This window comes from Haliotis rufescens, unplaced genomic scaffold (genome assembly GCF_023055435.1).
Source record: "Haliotis rufescens isolate VD_foot unplaced genomic scaffold, xgHalRufe1.0.p SCAF_6, whole genome shotgun sequence".
In the NCBI taxonomy this organism is placed as follows: domain Eukaryota; kingdom Metazoa; phylum Mollusca; class Gastropoda; order Lepetellida; family Haliotidae; genus Haliotis; species Haliotis rufescens.
Genome location: NW_025964334.1, coordinates 57,630,487 through 57,648,994, shown reverse-complemented (window position 1 = coordinate 57,648,994; position 18,508 = coordinate 57,630,487). Strand labels below are relative to the sequence as shown.

The window sequence follows — 18,508 nt, the reverse complement described above, 5'->3', positions numbered from 1 at the left end:
AAGGTGCAATACCATATTGAATCTTTCCACGATAGGGTGCAATACCATATTGAATCTTTCCACGATAAGATGCAAAACCATATTAAATCTTTCCACGATAAGGTGCAATACCATATTGAATCTTTCCACGATAAGGTGCATTACCATATTGAATCTTTCCATGATAAGGTGCAATACCATATTGAATCTTTCCATGATAAGGTGGAATACCATGTTGAATCTTTTCACGATAAGGTGCAATACCATATTGAATCTTTCCATGATAAGGTGGAATACCATATTGAATCTTTTCACGATAAGGTGCAATACCATATTGAATCTTTCCACGATAAGGTGCAATACCATATTGAATCTTTCCACGATAAGATGCAAAACCATATTAAATCTTTCCACGATAAGGTGCAATACCATATTGAATCTTTCCATGATAAGGTGCAATACCATATTGAATCTTTCCACGATAAGGTGCAATGGCATATTGTAGGGCTGGGGCGAGTCCAATTTACTACGTGGGTACACAGCCCCCTATTACCGAACCCTACCCGGGTACCTGCTGTAGGTCTCAAGAGATGGGTACAAAATGTCTGATTGGGAAAAGCTTGACCATAGCCCTGGCAACATGTATTTAGATGCACGTATAAAACAATCTGGTCATGCATACCATGAAGTTGACTGAAGTTTTATCTTTATTCAAACGTATAAGGTCAGAAAGAATGTGAGCATAGTCAGAAAGAAATACGAAAATTTATCACTTATAGTGTATAGTGTATAGTGTATAGTGTATAGTGGGTAGTCCTGTGAGTACCTGGGTCCTTCTCAGTACCCACCCGACCCGAGTACCCGAGTTACCCATCCAAGCCCTACCATATTGAATCATTTCATGTGAAGGTGCAATAACACAATGAATCTTTCCATGATGAGGTGCAATAACACATTGAATCTTTCCATGATAAGGTGCAATACCATTTATCTCACCTTACATTAAAATACTAGCCTCTGATTGGTTAAGGAGCGGGCAAGTATTTTCCATGTAGCCCGCTCAAGTAACGCTCTGAGAAATCGATCAGAACACACCTGAGGTAACTTGCTTATCTTGAATAAGTATCTTTGAGCTGAAATGAACTGATGTTTATCCGAATGCATTCAGTAAAGGGAAGTAACTCGGTTCGTTTGTGTCATAGGGAGCTGTCAGAATCACAGTGTTTTACTCAGTGAAACTTCGGACATATATTCCGGGTCTGTGTGGATGAATGTCGGTGAGATAAATTCATTGTCAACCAAACGTGACAGGTATATCGTGTGATGTACACTGTGTGTGAACCTATGTACCCCGAGGTTTCAGGCGACAACTTGTAGTCACTGATGCCAGGTCGAGGTGTCAATAATGTAGGACTACTACCAGGATACAGAAGCAGTTAAAAGTTAACAATAACTGTCGGATAAAAGTATTTATTGTTTAAGTTGGTTGCATTAAGAGCCCTGCAAATTTTCAATCGGACAAAATAAACTTTTCAGGGTTTCTGCTCAAAACGTAAGTTCATCATTATTTTGTACAATACCATACGATATGGTATTTTAATTTGGAATGCTGTCTTGTTTAATATAGATGGCCTTTCTATATTTTTCCTATTTTTCATAAACACCATTTCCCATGTGCTTGTATCAATTCAGCTGCACAACATTATAATGAAATAGTTGTATTGATTCCATAAACAATACTCTCAAATGCAGGACAGGCTAGGAGTAGGAAGGAGCTTTTCTGTTTTCTGTCCCTTATGTATTCTGCAATTCCACGGTTGTGAAAGTGCATGTCTGTCTGATAACATCAGTGATCTCCAAGATTCACTTCAGCAAGCTATTCTAGCTGTGAATAAGTGTATCGTAAAATTGCTTGCCATCAAGTCTAACAGGTGCAAAACTACAAAATTCATGAATACTAAACTTTAAAGTTTGCAGAATGGTGGGAAGAGTTACAAAAAATGACACAGTGCTGTCTGCTCACTCACTCAGTCACTCACTCAGTCACTCTCTCAGTCACCCACTCAGTCACTCACTCACTAACTCACTCACTCACTCACTCACTCACTCACTCACTCACTCACTTTGTCACTCTCTCAGTCACCCACTCACTCACTCACTCACTCACTCTCACTCACTCACTAAGTCACCCTCTCACTCACTCACTTAGTCACCTCTCACTCACTCACTTAGTCACTCACACACTCTCTCACTCACTTAGTCACTCACTCACTCTCTCACTCACTTAGTCACTCACTCACTCACTCACTCACTTAGTCACTCTCACTCTCTCACTCACTTAGTCACTCTCTCACTCACTTAGTCACTTAGTCACTTAGTCACTTTCTCACTCACCCCCTCACTCACTCACTCACTTAGTCACTCTCACTTACTCTCACTCACTCACTCACTCACTCACTCACTCACTCACTCACTTAGTCACTCACTCACTCACTCACTCACTCACTCACTCACTTAGTCACTTAGTCACTCTCTCAGTCACTCACTCACTCACTCACTCACTCACTCACTTAGTCACTCTCTCACTCACTCACTCACTCACTTAGTCACTCACTCACTCTCTCACTCACTTAGTCACTCACTCACTCTCTCACTCACTTAGTCACTCACTCACTCACTCACTCACTTAGTCACTTAGTCACTCTCTCAGTCACTCACTCACTCAGTCACTCACTCACTCACTCACTCACTCACTCTGCTGTATTTCAGGCCTCAGTGCACAGCATTTGATGCAATCATATCTAGTTGCAGAAATAAAATCTTATAAGAATTATTTATGGGTTGTATTTTACTGCACTATCACGTGTTTATCAGTTCCACATGATCAGCCCCTTATGCTCTTGTTTTTGTCATGGGGTGTGAATTAAAACAAAAATAACTCTCACTTTTTACAAACCCTCTTGGCTGTGTTCCAAATGCACATCTCAAAACTCCCTAAATGTAAAATTAAAGAAATAGATCACTTTTTGAGTAACTTCCTGTCAAGCTTATTTTCTATCACATCAGTCTAAGGTGTCTCACCAAATCAAATTACCCGTTTTCTTTAGTATAGTGCACACTTTTTAAAAAAACAACCCACAGCTGTGTAGAAGGCTGTGCGCATTATACATACCATAATGAGTTTTGATTTCCCTCCCCCCTCCACTGCAAAGACATAGGACCGGAAATACCATGTCAACAATTCCATACAGAAGAACGCAAATTAATCAACTATTTACACTGTCAGGCTATAAAAAGTGTTCTTTGTATATCTGGACTTATGTATGTAACTTATTTCATTGATCTTATTCAAAATTCCTTTTAATATCATTTTAACTAATTTCCTCGAAATTGTGTGTGAAGCGATCGGATGATCGCACAACTCATCGTTATTAACAGCAACCACAGTCAGATTACCAATATTGACGTCTTGAAACAAAATTTAGTTGACAGAGAATGGATACATATATCATAAATGCCATACTTTGACTCGTTAAAAGTCATAATTTTTGTAGTTTGATGATTCTATGTCAACACGTAGTTCTCACGATCACGTGCATGGGAGCCTCGATGGTGACTGGTCAAAGTGTCACATGTGAAAAAAATAACCGGCAATAGCGATCAGCTGCACCGAAGTTCTACGCTTAGGGTTATTATTATTTTAAATAAATTTAGTAAAAGCTGCAACTAAAATAACAAGATATTGGAATATATTATTTCTGATAAACAAATAGTTTCAGATAACTTTTTTCCCGATCATTGAATCAAAATCATGTAAAGTTATATCATTGGGTAAGTTTTAACCGATTCACCGGTAGATTCCAAGAAAACGTGTGTACAGCTGATTGCTGTTTCCAGCTTAGTTTACGAGAAAATACACAAGGTAATCTTAATCCCTGATGTAAAACAATGCCAAGCAGAACAAAAAATACATTTTCAACAGTAAATTGACATGTCTGGTGATTTTTTATCTCAAATTTCAAATTTGTACTGACCAAGTTTCTTATCATCGTCTCCGGGGATTCACTGAAGGGGTGCGGTGTTATTTTTTGCGCACTATACTTAAGAAAATACGGTATTAGTCATTCCCAGAACATTAAGTGAAAAACCTCCTTTAAGAAATATCATTTGTCTCCTGTTGTGATTTCTTCCAATGATATGCAGACATCACCTGTTGTCAGGAAAACACTTTGGCTTGGTGTCTTGAATATACAATGCTATTTAGAAAGTGGTCAAATGTAGCAAATGTTATATTTGGGATAACACTTTCTTCGTAAAGTACGGATTCTTGTCCTTTTTTAGGTTGAGTCACCCACAATAGATTTTTGTATAACAAATTTGGAAGTAATGAAGTAATGATGGTTCTTTGATTCAGTTTTTACCCAAACTGGAACTAAGCCTCGTCCAACACGCACACCACACAGTTACATGACCAGGGTCGGCCTGGGGGCCGTCAGACACTGGTCTGGTAGTGCCAAGGTTTATTATCTAGCTTTGATTAGTTTCGCTAATTATACAGAGACAATGGCACAGTTTGACACAGGACATTAATGCAGTGTCCAGGACTTGACCGGTAATTAGAACTGACCAGTGAGGCCTGCATCCTGGGCCTATGTCAACCTCACTGTAGGCATGTTTGATAGCCAATTTAGCATCAATCTCCACTGGTTAATCTGAGTGAGTGAGTGAGTGAGGGATAGAGTGAGTTTGTGTTTAATGGATGGGTGTTTGGTTGATTGACATCTTGGTGGGTTTTCCTTGTTGGATGGAGTGAGTGGCTGAGTGAGTGAGTGAGGTTTGATACCACTCTTGTTGTAAAAGCAGGACTGTGTGTGATCACAGGTTATCATACAACTGGGTTTAAGTGTTATCATTTCTAAAAACAAATCACCAGTCAAGATAGTTGTTGTAATATGTTTACAAATTATTAACCATTACCAAGAAAACTTATAAAAGTATTAATGTTACTCTGATAAAGAGTCTGTTTGATACATTTTTCTTTCACTGAATGGACCTACACAGCAATATGAAGTGAGACAAAGCAAAGAATATTTCATACATAAAATATGTTGTTGTTTTTTCAACTTGCTGTAAAGTATTTGTAAGTAAAAGGTAAGTAAACAATACAATATGTAAAAAGATGACTTCATTAAGCTGCACTGTTCAAGTTCACCAAACAAACATTGTGTGTTTTTTAGTCCAGTAGTTTGCTAAGTGGTTCTTGCTTGTGTTGATCAATCAGCTGCAACAGTGGTATGTGGACACCGATGGAGATGTATGGATAGGGAATCGATAAGAGGCTAAAGATATATTGATAGGGAAGTAGTATTTGTCAATGGGTGAGATGGCCGATAACGAAATAATGATGTAGTTGAGTTTTCAATTGATATGAAACAGCTTTCTTCATTTGATCACCACGCCACAGGGCAGAAGTATTGTTGGAATTGATTGATCACTGGGTGGGTGCAAACAGGAGTTGGAATGCCATTTTGGTAGAACTGTAATGTTCATTTTCTTTTTTTCCATTTATTTGCATAAAGTTCAGAAAGATAAATGTTTGCTCTTTATTATTGCAGTTGTAATATTGGCTGTCAGCCATTGACTTCAGTGAAAGTGAAATTTGTTTTATTGTCAAATTGTTATATTATTCTTTAGACATTTTACTATTGAATGTTGTTAGGGTAATCTCATTTCATGATGTATTCAGTATATACATCGTGGGGTCTGTTTCATGTGGTAGGTTTTAATGTATTCAACTGGGAGCTGTAGATTGTCATGTCATGATGCTGGGATTGTTTCGTGAACTGGGAATTAGAACTATATCTGGAGGTGCTTGGCGAGTGAGATATCAAGTTGACGTTCTTGTCTGGTACATACATCAAAACACTGTGACAAAAAGTGTCTATGTTTTTCTATGTAAAATATAATAAAGTAACTTAGAAATCTATGCTGTTGAACAAAACATCGGTGATATTCATATAAGTATATTTTTTTGGAATAAAGTCAGCTTGTCTTTTACCATCAGAGCTTCCCTTGTCGGTTTGTAGTGCAAGGAAATAACAATTTCCTGCGAGGTTAAATATATATTGGTAGCGGCTTTGCCTAGAAAAAACTAAAAACCAAAAACAAACTTGTGACTGAACTTTGGGTGAATGACGTGTAGATCTAACAAGGTTATTTCAGAGATAACATCATTGCATTGAACATGATGTTGAAAGAATTAAAACTAGGTAATTTTCACACATTTTTGTATTTGTTGAAGTTGGAACTGACAAACATTGGGGGATTGGTAATTTTTAGAGTTGACAGTCCTTCAAGTCTGGCAGTTTCAAAAGCCAGTGAGAACACTGTGTCTAGAGTGTGTGGGGACAAATATCGTCCCCATGTCAATTCCAGTTGAGTATTGGTCCACAGCAACCAGTGCTGGTCGTATGAGGCGACTAAGTGGATCAGGGTCAGGCTCGGTGAATTGATGAGTCGTGTCATTGTATCCTCGACGACATGGATCATTCGGCACAATATCGATCACCAGATGGTCTGGCCCAGACTAGATTATTTACAGGCCGCTGTCATATAGCTGGAATATTGCTTTGGGTGGAGTGAAACCTGTTATAGACAAACTGAAGAAAATCGTTATGTATCTAAACTCATTTGTAACATCACTGCATATTTAATAGTTTCTGTTTTGTTACATCTGAATGCTCCAATGCAGATGCTGGAATGAATAGGAATCATTAAAGATTCAAAGACATTGGAATGTTCCTTCAGTGTATTGTAAGCCTGCTTGTCTACCATCATGTCAAGTAGAAACTTACACACTGACTATTGTCAAACGGTCAGTTGAAACAAACAGGATCAAATCACAAGAACTTGTGGAGGTGGTTCACAGATACTCATTTCAAAATGTGGTGAATGTTTTTCTTTGTGTCAACAACAAGCTATCAGATCACAGACTGAAGACATTGGATATTTTTTTGACAGACCAAATTTAAAGAGAGACTCTGCATCAAGCTTTGATGACCAATTCCAGACTATTTCTAGACATTGTAACTGGTGCTATGTGTCAAACTAAGAAAACTTAGATTGGTCTACATCATTAAATATAAGGTAGAAAACAAACCAAGTACCCGTGACGATGCGGGGTGGAATAGGTCTTCAGCAACCCATGCTTGCTGTAAGAGGCGACTATACATATCGTAAGAGGCGACTAACCAGATTTGGTGGGCAGCCTCGCTGACTTGGTTGGTACATGTCATCGTAACCCAATTGTGTGGATTGATGCTCATGATGTCAGTCACTTGATCGTCTGGCCCAGACTCGATTATTTACCGACCGCTGTCATATAGCTGGAATATTGCTGAGTGGGGCGCTACAAAACAACAAACAGACCAACAAGCAAACTGTGTTTGAAAGATCGGATTTAAACTCGCAGGGACTGTTTTTGGCTCAATATGAGGTGATTCTTTGAGCTGGTATCTATCATATCTTATGACAATTTAAATAAAACAAATCTAACAATGTTTTCATCATATTAGAGATAAAATGTGAGCTAAATTTCATGGCCAATTGTTTTGAAGCCATGTTTGTACTTATAGTTATCTCCCTTTGTTTGTCCAGTGGACCGTCTGCTGGAAGAGCTGAGTAAAGGTCAGGTGTTGTCCAAGGTCAAGTCGCCCACCAAGCTGCTGCAGCGCAAGTTCTTCCTGGACCACCGGAACATGATTGTCCATTATGAGGGCTCACAGAAAAAACTGAGAGAGCCAAAGAATGAAAGTAAGTGATCTGTCTGTCAGTTTTTTCAACTACACAGTTCAACCAATGATTTGAAATAAGCACAGCTGTGTTACTTCAAATTAAGAAAATGATTGATCAATGCAAATAATTAACAAATTAGTAAAAAAATAGTTCATTATCTTTTGTCAGTGTCACCAATTGATGCAGTAACATGTTTTATATATGTTAAAATGTATGCTTCAAAAGGGGAGTGGACATCCCTGCATCCCCTACCTCCATCCCCCCTCTGCATCCCCCCTCTGCACCCTCCCTCTGCACCCTCCCTCTACATCCCCCCTCTGCACCCCCTCTGCATCCCCCTCTGCATCCCCCTCTCCACCCCTCTCTGCATCCCCCCTCTGCATCCCCCCTCTGCATCCCCCTCTCCACCCCCCTCTGCATCCCCCCTCTGCACCCTCCCTCTACATCCCCCCTCTGCACCCCCCTCTGCATCCCCCCTCTGCATCCCCCCTCTGCACCCTCCCTTTGCACCCTCCCTCTACATCCCCCTTCTGCACCCCCCTCTGCACCCCCTCTGCACCCCCCTCTGCACCCTCCCTCTGCACCCTCTCTACATCCCCCCTCTGCACCCTCCCTTTGCACCCTCCCTCTACATCCCCCCCTCTGCATACCCCCTCTGCATCCCCCTCTCCACTCCTCTCTACATCCCCCCTCTGCATCCCCCCTCTGCACCCCCCTCTGCATCCCCCCTCTGCACCCCCGCTGCATCCCCCTCTCCACTCCCCTCTGCACCCCCCTCTGCATCCCCTCTCCACTCCCCTCTGCACCCCCTCTGCATCCCCTCTGCATCCCCCTCTCCACTCCTCTCCACTCCTCTCTGCACCCCCTCTGCATCCCCCTCTCCACTCCCCTCTGCACCCCCCTCTGCATCCCCCTCTCCACTCCCCTCTGCACCCCCCTCTGCATCCCCCTCTCCACTCCCCTCTGCACCCCCCTCTGCATCCCCCTCTCCACTCCCCTCTGCACCCCCCTCTGCATCCCCCTCTCCACTCCCCTCTCCACTCCCCTCTGCACCCCCTCTGCATCCCCCTCTCCACTCCTCTCTACATCCCCCTCTGCATCCCCCCTCTGCATCCCCCCTCTGCATCCCCCCTCTGCACCCTCCCTCTACATCCCCCCTCTGCATCCCCCCTCTGCATCCCCCCTCTGCACCCCCTCTGCATCCCCCTCTCCACTCCTCTCTACATCCCCCCTCTGCATCCCCCCTCTGCACCCTCCCTCTACATCCCCCCTCTGCATCCCCCCTCTGCATCCCCCCTCTGCACCCCCCTCTGCATCCCCCCTCTGCATCCCCCTCTCCACTCCCCTCTGCACCCCCCTCTGCATCCCCCTCTCCACTCCCCTCTGCACCCCCTCTGCATCCCCCTCTCCACTCCTCTCTACATCCCCCCTCTGCATCCCCCTCTCCACTCCTCTCTACATCCCCCCTCTGCATCCCCCCTCTGCACCCCCCTCTGCACCCCCCTCTGCACCCCCCTCTGCATCCCCCCTCTGCACCCCCCTCTGCATCCCCCCTCTGCATCCCCCTCTCCACTCCCCTCTGCACCCCCCTCTGCATCCCCCTCTGCACCCCCTCTGCATCCCCTCTCCACTCCCCTCTGCACCCCCCTCTGCATCCCCCTCTCCACTCCTCTCTGCACCCCCCTCTGCATCCCCCTCTCCACTCCCCTCTGCACCCCCTCTGCATCCCCCTCTCCACTCCTCTCTGCACCCCCTCTGCATCCCCCTCTCCACTCCTCTCTGCATCCCCCCTCTGCATCCCCCCTCTGCACCCTCCCTCTACATCCCCCCTCTGCATCCCCCCTCTGCACCCCCTCTGCATCCCCCTCTCCACTCCTCTCTACATCCCCCCTCTGCACCCCCTCTCCACCCCTCTCTGCACCCCCCTCTGCATCCCCCTCTCCACTCCCCTCTGCACCCCCTCTGCATCCCCCTCTCCACTCCTCTCTGCACCCCCTCTGCATCCCCCTCTCCACTCCTCTCTGCATCCCCCCTCTGCATCCCCCCTCTGCACCCTCCCTCTACATCCCCCCTCTGCATCCCCCCTCTGCACCCCCTCTGCATCCCCCTCTCCACTCCTCTCTACATCCCCCCTCTGCACCCCCTCTCCACCCCTCTCTGCACCCCCCTCTGCATCCCCCTCTCCACTCCCCTCTGCACCCCCTCTGCATCCCCCTCTCCACTCCTCTCTGCACCCCCTCTGCATCCCCCTCTCCACTCCTTTCTGCATCCCCCCTCTGCATCCCCCCTCTGCACCCTCCCTCTACATCCCCCCTCTGCACCCTCCCTCTACATCCCCCCTCTGCACCCCCCCCTCTGCATCCCCCCTCTGCATCCCCCCTCTGCACCCCCCTCTGCATCTAAAGCTGTATATTGTAGGTATCAATCAATCATTTTATTTCCAATACATACAGGCCACAGGCCTTTGTGTACAAAAGTTGAGTACAGACAAGTTTTAAACATTCAGTATCGCATTTCTTACTTCATTTGCATAATATAGATATTTTGCTAGATTTGTAATAATATATGTATCTGGTGATGACAGAAGCATGTTAAATTTATGAATGTTAGGATGACAATAGAACTTTGCTTTGAGATATAGTTGCCGTAACTTGACATACGATGGACAAATAAGCAGGAAGTGGTACTCGGTTTCAACACAGTCTAATTTACAAAGTTTGCATTTTCTTAAATTTCTTGGAATTTTATAATGACGTCCATTCTCAATTTCCAAGTATGACAACTCAGCCTGAATCTCGTGAGGGTTGTTTTCATATTTTGCGAATTCAAGAATGATATATAAGGTTCACATTTAACATAAGTTTTAAAACAAGCATAATATAACATTTTTTAACTTGCGAGAAGTTCGCTTTGCCAGATCTGCTGAAAATTGTCTTATATTGAGGTATAAGATCAATTAAATGTTTCATCTAATATTTAACAGTAATAGTTAGCTCCAGTGATCGGCTCAAATAGTCCCGCGATCGACTGGCGCTTACGTCATCGAAAGTTGGGTAGTTCATTCCGAAATTGTTTCATGCTCTAAATCCACTAAAGTAAATATAGTTATTCCAAAATACTTACATAAACACCTTCCTGGACATGTTATTGAGTAGATTATATCCATCCTAATTACTGTCACATCATATATTTGGTGTTTAATCGCATTCTTCTCACTCTAACTTTTGGCGTCTTTCTGCTACATGTATTTCCGGATGTTACGTCACCATGAATATCATAATCTCATTCCAAATGAGTTGACTCAACAGACTCAACGTAAGTTGAAGTTTTTGGCCCAGTGAGATTTTAGAAATTTTATAATGATTCGATAGAAGTATTTTACAGTTTTTATTATAATAATTACCGTGCAGCATTATTGGCTCTGCCTTTGCCCATTGTAATTATTCTTTTCAAGTAGATTAAATAGAATTTGTAGAAATTAATTATCTAACTGTCAAAACTGACAAGCATTAAAAATAGAGTATGACTTGCAGTTAGTTCATGTATGTATCAAAATTGTAACTGTCATTACTAATAACAAGAAGAAGAAGAAGTAAAGAATTCAATTGACATTTATTATTTGTTATAGTTTTCTTTTGCATTCGTTTTAACAATATCTCTTTCAAACTGACAGTTGGGATGGGACAGAAAACATCCTGACAATCACGTTCCCCACCTCCAACCCGCTACACCCCCTCTCCACCCCCTCTGCATCCCCCCTCTCCATCTCACCCCTCTCCACCCCTCTCCACCCCTCTGCATTCCCCCTTTTCCACCCCCCTTTTCCACCCCTCTACATTCCTCCTTCTGCATCCCTCCTCTCCACCCCCCTTTTCCACCCCCTCTACATTCCTCCTTCTGCATCCCTCCTCTCCACCCCCCTTTTCCACCCCCCTTCTCCACCCCTCTCCACCCCCCTTCTGCACCCCCCTTTTCCACCCCCCTTCTCCACCCCCTCTACATTCCTCCTTCTGCATCCCCCCTCTCCGACCCCCTTTTCCACCCCCTCTACATTCCTCCTTCTCCATCCCCCCTCTGCACCCCCTTCTGCACCCCCCTTTTCCTACCCCCCTTCTCCACCCCCTCTACATTCCCCCTTTTCCAACCCCCCCTCTGCACCCCCCTTCTCCACCCCCCTCTCCAACCCCTCTACATTCCCCCTTCTGCATCCCCCCTCTCCACCTCCTCTGCTTCCCTCCTCTCCACCCCCACTCCACCCCCTCTCCACCCCCTCTACATTCCCCCCTCTGCACCCCCTTCTCCACCTCCTCTGCTTCCCTCCTCTCCACCCCCACTCCACCCCCTCTCCACCCCCTCTACATTCCCCCCTCTGCACCCCCTTCTCCGACTCCTCTGCTTCCCTCCTCTCCACCCCCACTCCACCCCCTCTCCACCCCCTCTACATTCCCCCCTCTGCACCCCCCTCTGCACCCCCCTCTCCACCCCCTCTCCAACCCCTCTACATTTCCCCCTCTGCACCCCCCTCTGCATCCACCCTTTGCACCCCCCTATGCGTCCCCTCTCAGGTTCCATATATACAGTTCATAGTGGCATAAGACCTCCCTCACTGCATCATGTTGCTATTCAAAGTTCAGCAGGAGGTAAGATGAAATTTGATAAACTGTGCAACATTTCTGCTTCATGTTCTTGTGACATTTCAAAACCAATCAATTTCTTGAAATGTCTCTCACTTCAAAGCTGGCCAGATTTAATCCAGTAAGAAAGTAGGTTTGTCCTTGAGTATAACTACCTGAAAACAAACACAAACACTGATTGATAGATCTACTTGAATTACGAGAAGAACAACAAAACGACAACATTTGTATCTTTGGTGAAGTATATACCGTATTTTCTTGAGTATAGTGCACACTTTTTTTCGAAAAAACACAGCTGTGTAGAAGGGGGTGCACATAATACACGAATTATGAGCTTGGATGTTTTTTTCCCCCATGGAAAGACATTACCGTGAGCACGAAACACCGGGAATACCATGTCAACAAATCCATACTGAAGTACGCAAAATAATTATGTAATTACACTGTCTGGCTATAAAAAGTGTTCTTTGTATATCAGGACTTATGTTTGTAACTTATTTCATTGATTTTATTCAAAATTCCTTATAATCTGATAATATTGTTTTTATTAATTTCGGCGAAATCGTGTGTGAAGCGATCGGAAAATCGCACAACTCACCGTTATTAACAGCAACCACGGTCAGAATACCGCTATTGACGCCTTGAAACAAACTTTAGTTGACAGAGAATGGATACATATATCATAAATGACATACTTTGACTCGTTAAAAGTCATGTTTGTTTTTGTTTGACGATTCTATGTGCGCGTGAGCCTTGACGGTGACTGGTCAGACATGTTCCATGTAAAAAATAATGCCCGGGAATAGCGATCAGCTGCTTCGCTTAGGGTTATTATTATTTTAAATATGTTTATTAAAGGTTGCATATAATTAAGAAAATAATGGAATATATTATTCCCGATAAATAAAATAGTTTCAGATACAATTGTTGCCGATCCTTGCATTAAAAATCTTATAAAGTTATATCATTGGGTGTGTCTTGACCGAATCACCGGTCGATTCCAAGAAAACGTGTGTACAGCTGATTGCTGTTTCCAGCTTAGTTTACGAGAAAATACGCAAGGTAATCTTAATCCCTAAATATAAAACAATGTCTAGCAGAACAATAAATACTATTTAAACGGTAAATAAACATGTCTGGTGATTTTTTATCTCAAATTTCGAATTTGTACTGACGAAGTTTCTCAGCACCCGTTCGTTTGCCGGACTTCGCTGAAAGGGTACGGTGTAAAAAATTTCTGCGCATAATATTCAAATTTCTTTTTTTCCAAAATATTGAACCTGCTAGAGGGGGGTGCGCATTATACATGGGTGCGCACTATACTCAAGAAAATACGGTATACTGATGACAAGAAACAAGGGTACATCTGAAGGTCGGTCACCTTTGACAGGTGATTTTTGTTTTGTTGTTGTTATTTTGGTGACCGGATGTCTACACACCACACTAGCATCTAAATACAGAAACTTCCTGACAGCTGCTCCTGTTAAATAGTACTACATTCCTGACAACTAATCACTGCCCAAATGCAATGAGCGTCTACCGAACCTCAACAGAACCAATGCAACACAGCTACAATCATTGTTAGACAATAAAACACCCTGCAATGTAACACCACCACGCCCGTCATGCCGCTGTGTCAGGTTTTGTTGTTGTTCACGATGGGACCTGGTTGTAGTGCGCACCCTTTTTGAAATTTGCATCTGCCTCACTTGAGATCAAGTCTTGTCATTCTGGCACCAGCCAAATGGCAACTCGCGCCTCTCTAGAATGATTTCATATTTGCACATAAGCATCAGGACAACTGAAACTCTGGTTCTGTTGGAGTCCAATTGTAATACAGTGTATATGAGTGTTACAGTCACACTCACTTGTTGCTGTTTTGAAGGGAATAAAACCTCTTTGATATATTAAAACAATATAAAAAATCTTTTATTAAACAATAATCTTTAATTTTTCTCTGCAGTTTTTCAAAAACATGAAAGGGTTGATAGTAGGGCTGGGACGAGTCCAAATTTACTACCCGGGTACCCGCCCCCCTATTACCCTACCCTACCCGGGTACCTGCCCCCCTATTACCTTACCCTACCCGGGTACCAACTGTAGGCATCAGGAGATGTCTCAAAATGTCCGATGGGGAACTTTTTTATCATAGCCCTGGCAAAACGTATGCAGTGCAGTTCTTATTATGTGTGTTTAAAACATCAGGCTTTTGTGTCGTGACATATCATTGTATATTGTCCCAACCTAGAATCATTTGTGTCGTGACATATCATTGTATATTGTCCCAACTTGGAATCATTTGTATAGTGACATATCATTGTATATTGTCCCAACTTGGAATCATTTGTGTCGTGACATATCATTGTATATTGTCCCAACTTGGAATCATTTGTGTCGTGACATGTCATTGTATATTGTCCCAACTTGGAATCATTTGTGAAGTGACATATCATTGTATATTGTCCCAACTTGGAATCATTTGTGTCGTGACATATCATTGTATATTGTCCCAACCTGGAATCAGTTGTGTCATGACATATCATTGTATATTGTCCCAACTTGGAATCATTTGTGTCGTGACATATCATTGTATATTGTCCCAACTTGGAATCATTTGTGTCGTGACAAATCATTGTATATTGTCCCAACTTGGAATCATTTGTGTCGTGACATATCATTGTATATTGTCCCAACTTGGAATCATTTGTGTCGTGACATATCATTGTATATTGTCCCAACTTGGAATCATTTGTGTAGTGACATATCATTGTATATTGTCCCAACTTGGAATCATTTGTGTCGTGACATATCATTGTATATTGTCCCAACTTGGAATCATTTGTGTCGTGACATATCATTGTATATTGTCCCAACTTGGAATCATTTGTGTAGTGACATATCATTGTATATTGTCCCAACTTGGAATCATTTGTGTAGTGACATATCATTGTATATTGTCCCAACTTGGAATCATTTGTGTAGTGACATATCATTGTATATTGTCCCAACTTGGAATCATTTGTGTCGTGACATGTCATTGTATATTGCCCCAACTTGGAATCATTTGTGTAGTGACATGTCATTGTATATTGTCCCAACCTAGAATCATTTGTGTCGTGACATATCATTGTATATTGTCCCAACCTAGAATCATTTGTGTCGTGACATATCATTGTATATTGTCCCAACCTAGAATCATTTGTGTCGTGACATATCATTGTATATTGTCCCAACCTAGAATCATTTGTGTCGTGACATATCATTGTATATTGTCCCAACCTAGTATCATTCAGTATCATACTCATCATTCAGCTGTGAATATAGCCTTGCTCCAAGGCTGTACTGAAAGATAAGTCCCTGGATGTGTAGTAATTCTATCCTCCTGATAGGCAAGTCTAGATATGTGGACAGTAGGGTCTCCAGTCTCTTGTAGGGACAGTTTGTTCTTATTATTTATATAATCTAGAAATTATGCTTTAACTTAATAATTATTGCCTTAGAGACTTGTGCAAGTCTACAGTTGACAGTATCTAGATTGAGTTAGGATTGTCCCACTTTGTCCAACTGACAATGCAACTATCGTATGAACACCATCTTTCAATGTGTCAGAATAAATTGCTAATGGTTTTGTCAATATCCCTCTCTTCCAAGTCTCTTCCATGTATATATTTAATGGTTATTTGATATTCTGTCAACAATAGGGCCTTCTGAATTTATGGATGTTATACTGCCACTGAATCTGGTAATTAAAGGAAGCATATGCTTCGTCTCTCTCAAGTACATCAATACTGTGTTATCTCGCTGTATCTCAAGCCCCTGACTATGAGGCAAGTTCCATCTATGACTGTTATACATTTGTCCCTTAACCCTGTGGGGAATCCAGGATAGAATTGGTCCACAGCAGCTCATGTCTGCAGTAACAGGCAACCAAGATATATAGATACATCAGATAGTCCCACTATGAAACTTGTCTGATTGTACCCGTGAAGATCCGGGGTAGAAAAGGTCCTCAGCAACCCATGCTTGCCGTAAGAGGCAATTATGCTTGTCAAAGAGGTGACTAACGGGATCGAGTGGTCAGGTTCGCCGACTTGATTGAGTCATGTCATCGTATCCCAATTACATAGATCAATGCTCATGATGTCAATCACTAGATTGTCTGGTCCAGACTCGATTGTTTACTGACCGCTGTCAAATAGCTGGAATATCTCTGAGTTCAAAGTTCAACAACAAACAAAAGTACATGCATGTGTGATCCCCAGGATATATGAAGAACTGCTGTCTATACAGGCCCGACTTAAATATTGCTGTAGTATTGCTGGCTAGAATTCCTTCATTCGTTGAACCATCTGTGAAGGCAGACATTATTTTGCAAACAATGACATTCATTCTGCACGTTTCAGCTTGAGTCAACAAAGCCACCGAATCTCTTGTAACACATGTTAAAGCCACTTATTTGAAAATCTATATCTTTGAACCAAACCTTTCTTGAACTGACCTGTTCTTGAGTGGAAGCAATATAAAATCAGATATAAATAATCAGTTTCAGCACGCTAAAGTTCAATGGATCTTAGATAATGTAGTCCTGGTTTTGTATTAACAATGTTTATGTTGCAGTCCGGATATCGAAGATTCGTGAGGTCCGAGAAGGAGAGAAAGACTACTCTAAGAAGCTCCAGGGACTTGATGTAAGCACAGCACACACAGATCCATCCGCAAATTGATCATTTCCTGTCCGTTATTGGCCCTTAACTATTTGTTGATTTAATGATTCTGCATTTGAATATGGCCCAATTTTATTATACCTTGTAATTGTAGATGCACTGCAACCAGGAATAGTATGATGATACCTTACTGTGTTGTAATCTGATTACAATTCCCTTCAACCATGTAATAAGCAAAAACTATTCTTTATGCACTCTGTCCTGCAGGTTTGATAATGTGAGGAAGTCTTATTTTATGATCTAATATCAGTACCATTTAAATAGAACCATACTAGTATATATTTTCCTGGGTTTATGGAAATTTCAGCAATGAATTAAACATTTTAGATGATCTGTCTGTCTATCAATCACCATTAGAAGTGTATACACAGTGTCTTGACTGATCTTGTAGATGTTCTACTGATGACAGACATCAGTGTCTTGACTGATCTTGTAGATGTTCTACTGATGACAGACATCGTCTTGACTGATCTTGTAAATGTTCTACTGATGACAGACATCGTCTTGACTGATCTTGTAGATGTTCTACTGATGACAGACATCGTCTTGACTGATCTTGTAGATGTTCTACTGATGACAGACATCGTCTTGACTGATCTTGTAGATGTTCTACTGATGACAGACATCGTCTTGACTGATCTTGTAGATGTTCTACTGATGACAGACATTGTCTTGACTGATCTTGTAGATGTTCTACTGATGACAGACATCGTCTTGACTGATCTTGTAGATGTTCTACTGATGACAGACATTGTCTTGACTGATCTTGTAGATGTTCTACTGATGACAGACATCGTCTTGACTGATCTTGTAGATGTTCTACTGATGACAGACATTGTCTTGACTGATCTTGTAGATGTTCTACTGATGACAGACATGGTCTTGACTGATCTTGTAGATGTTCTACTGATGACAGACATCGTCTTGACTGATCTTGTAGATGTTCTACTGATGACAGACATTGTCTTGACCGATCTTGTAGATGTTCTACTGATGACAGACATCAGTGTCTTGACTGATCTTGTAGATGTTCTACTGATGACAGACATCGTCTTGACTGATCTTGTAAATGTTCTACTGATGACAGACATCAGTGTCTTGACTGATCTTGTAGATGTTCTACTGATGACAGACATCTGTGTCTTGACTGATCTTGTAGATGTTCTACTGATGACAGACATCGTCTTGACTGATCTTGTAGATGTTCTACTGATGACAGACATCAGTGTCTTGACTGATCTTGTAGATGTTCTACTGATGACAGACATCAGTGTCTTGACTGATCTTGTAGATGTTCTACTGATGACAGACATCAGTGTCTTGACTGATCTTGTAGATGTTCTACTGATGACAGACATCAGTGTCTTGACTGATCTT

At 42.3% G+C, this 18,508-nt stretch overlaps 1 protein-coding gene across 6 annotated transcripts in view; it reads left to right on the top strand.

The window, feature by feature from the left end:
• LOC124143152 (1-phosphatidylinositol 4,5-bisphosphate phosphodiesterase eta-2-like) overlaps positions 1 to 18,508 on the top strand; it is a 117,129-nt gene that overhangs the window by 60,744 nt on the left and 37,877 nt on the right. For all 6 annotated transcript variants that reach the window (XM_046511988.2, XM_046511991.2, XM_046511989.2 and 3 more), the window contains exons 2-3: positions 7,636 to 7,791; positions 17,025 to 17,095. In XM_046511988.2, the coding sequence (XP_046367944.1) occupies positions 7,636 to 7,791; positions 17,025 to 17,095 (227 nt within the window). The remainder of the gene's footprint in view (positions 1 to 7,635; positions 7,792 to 17,024; positions 17,096 to 18,508) is intronic.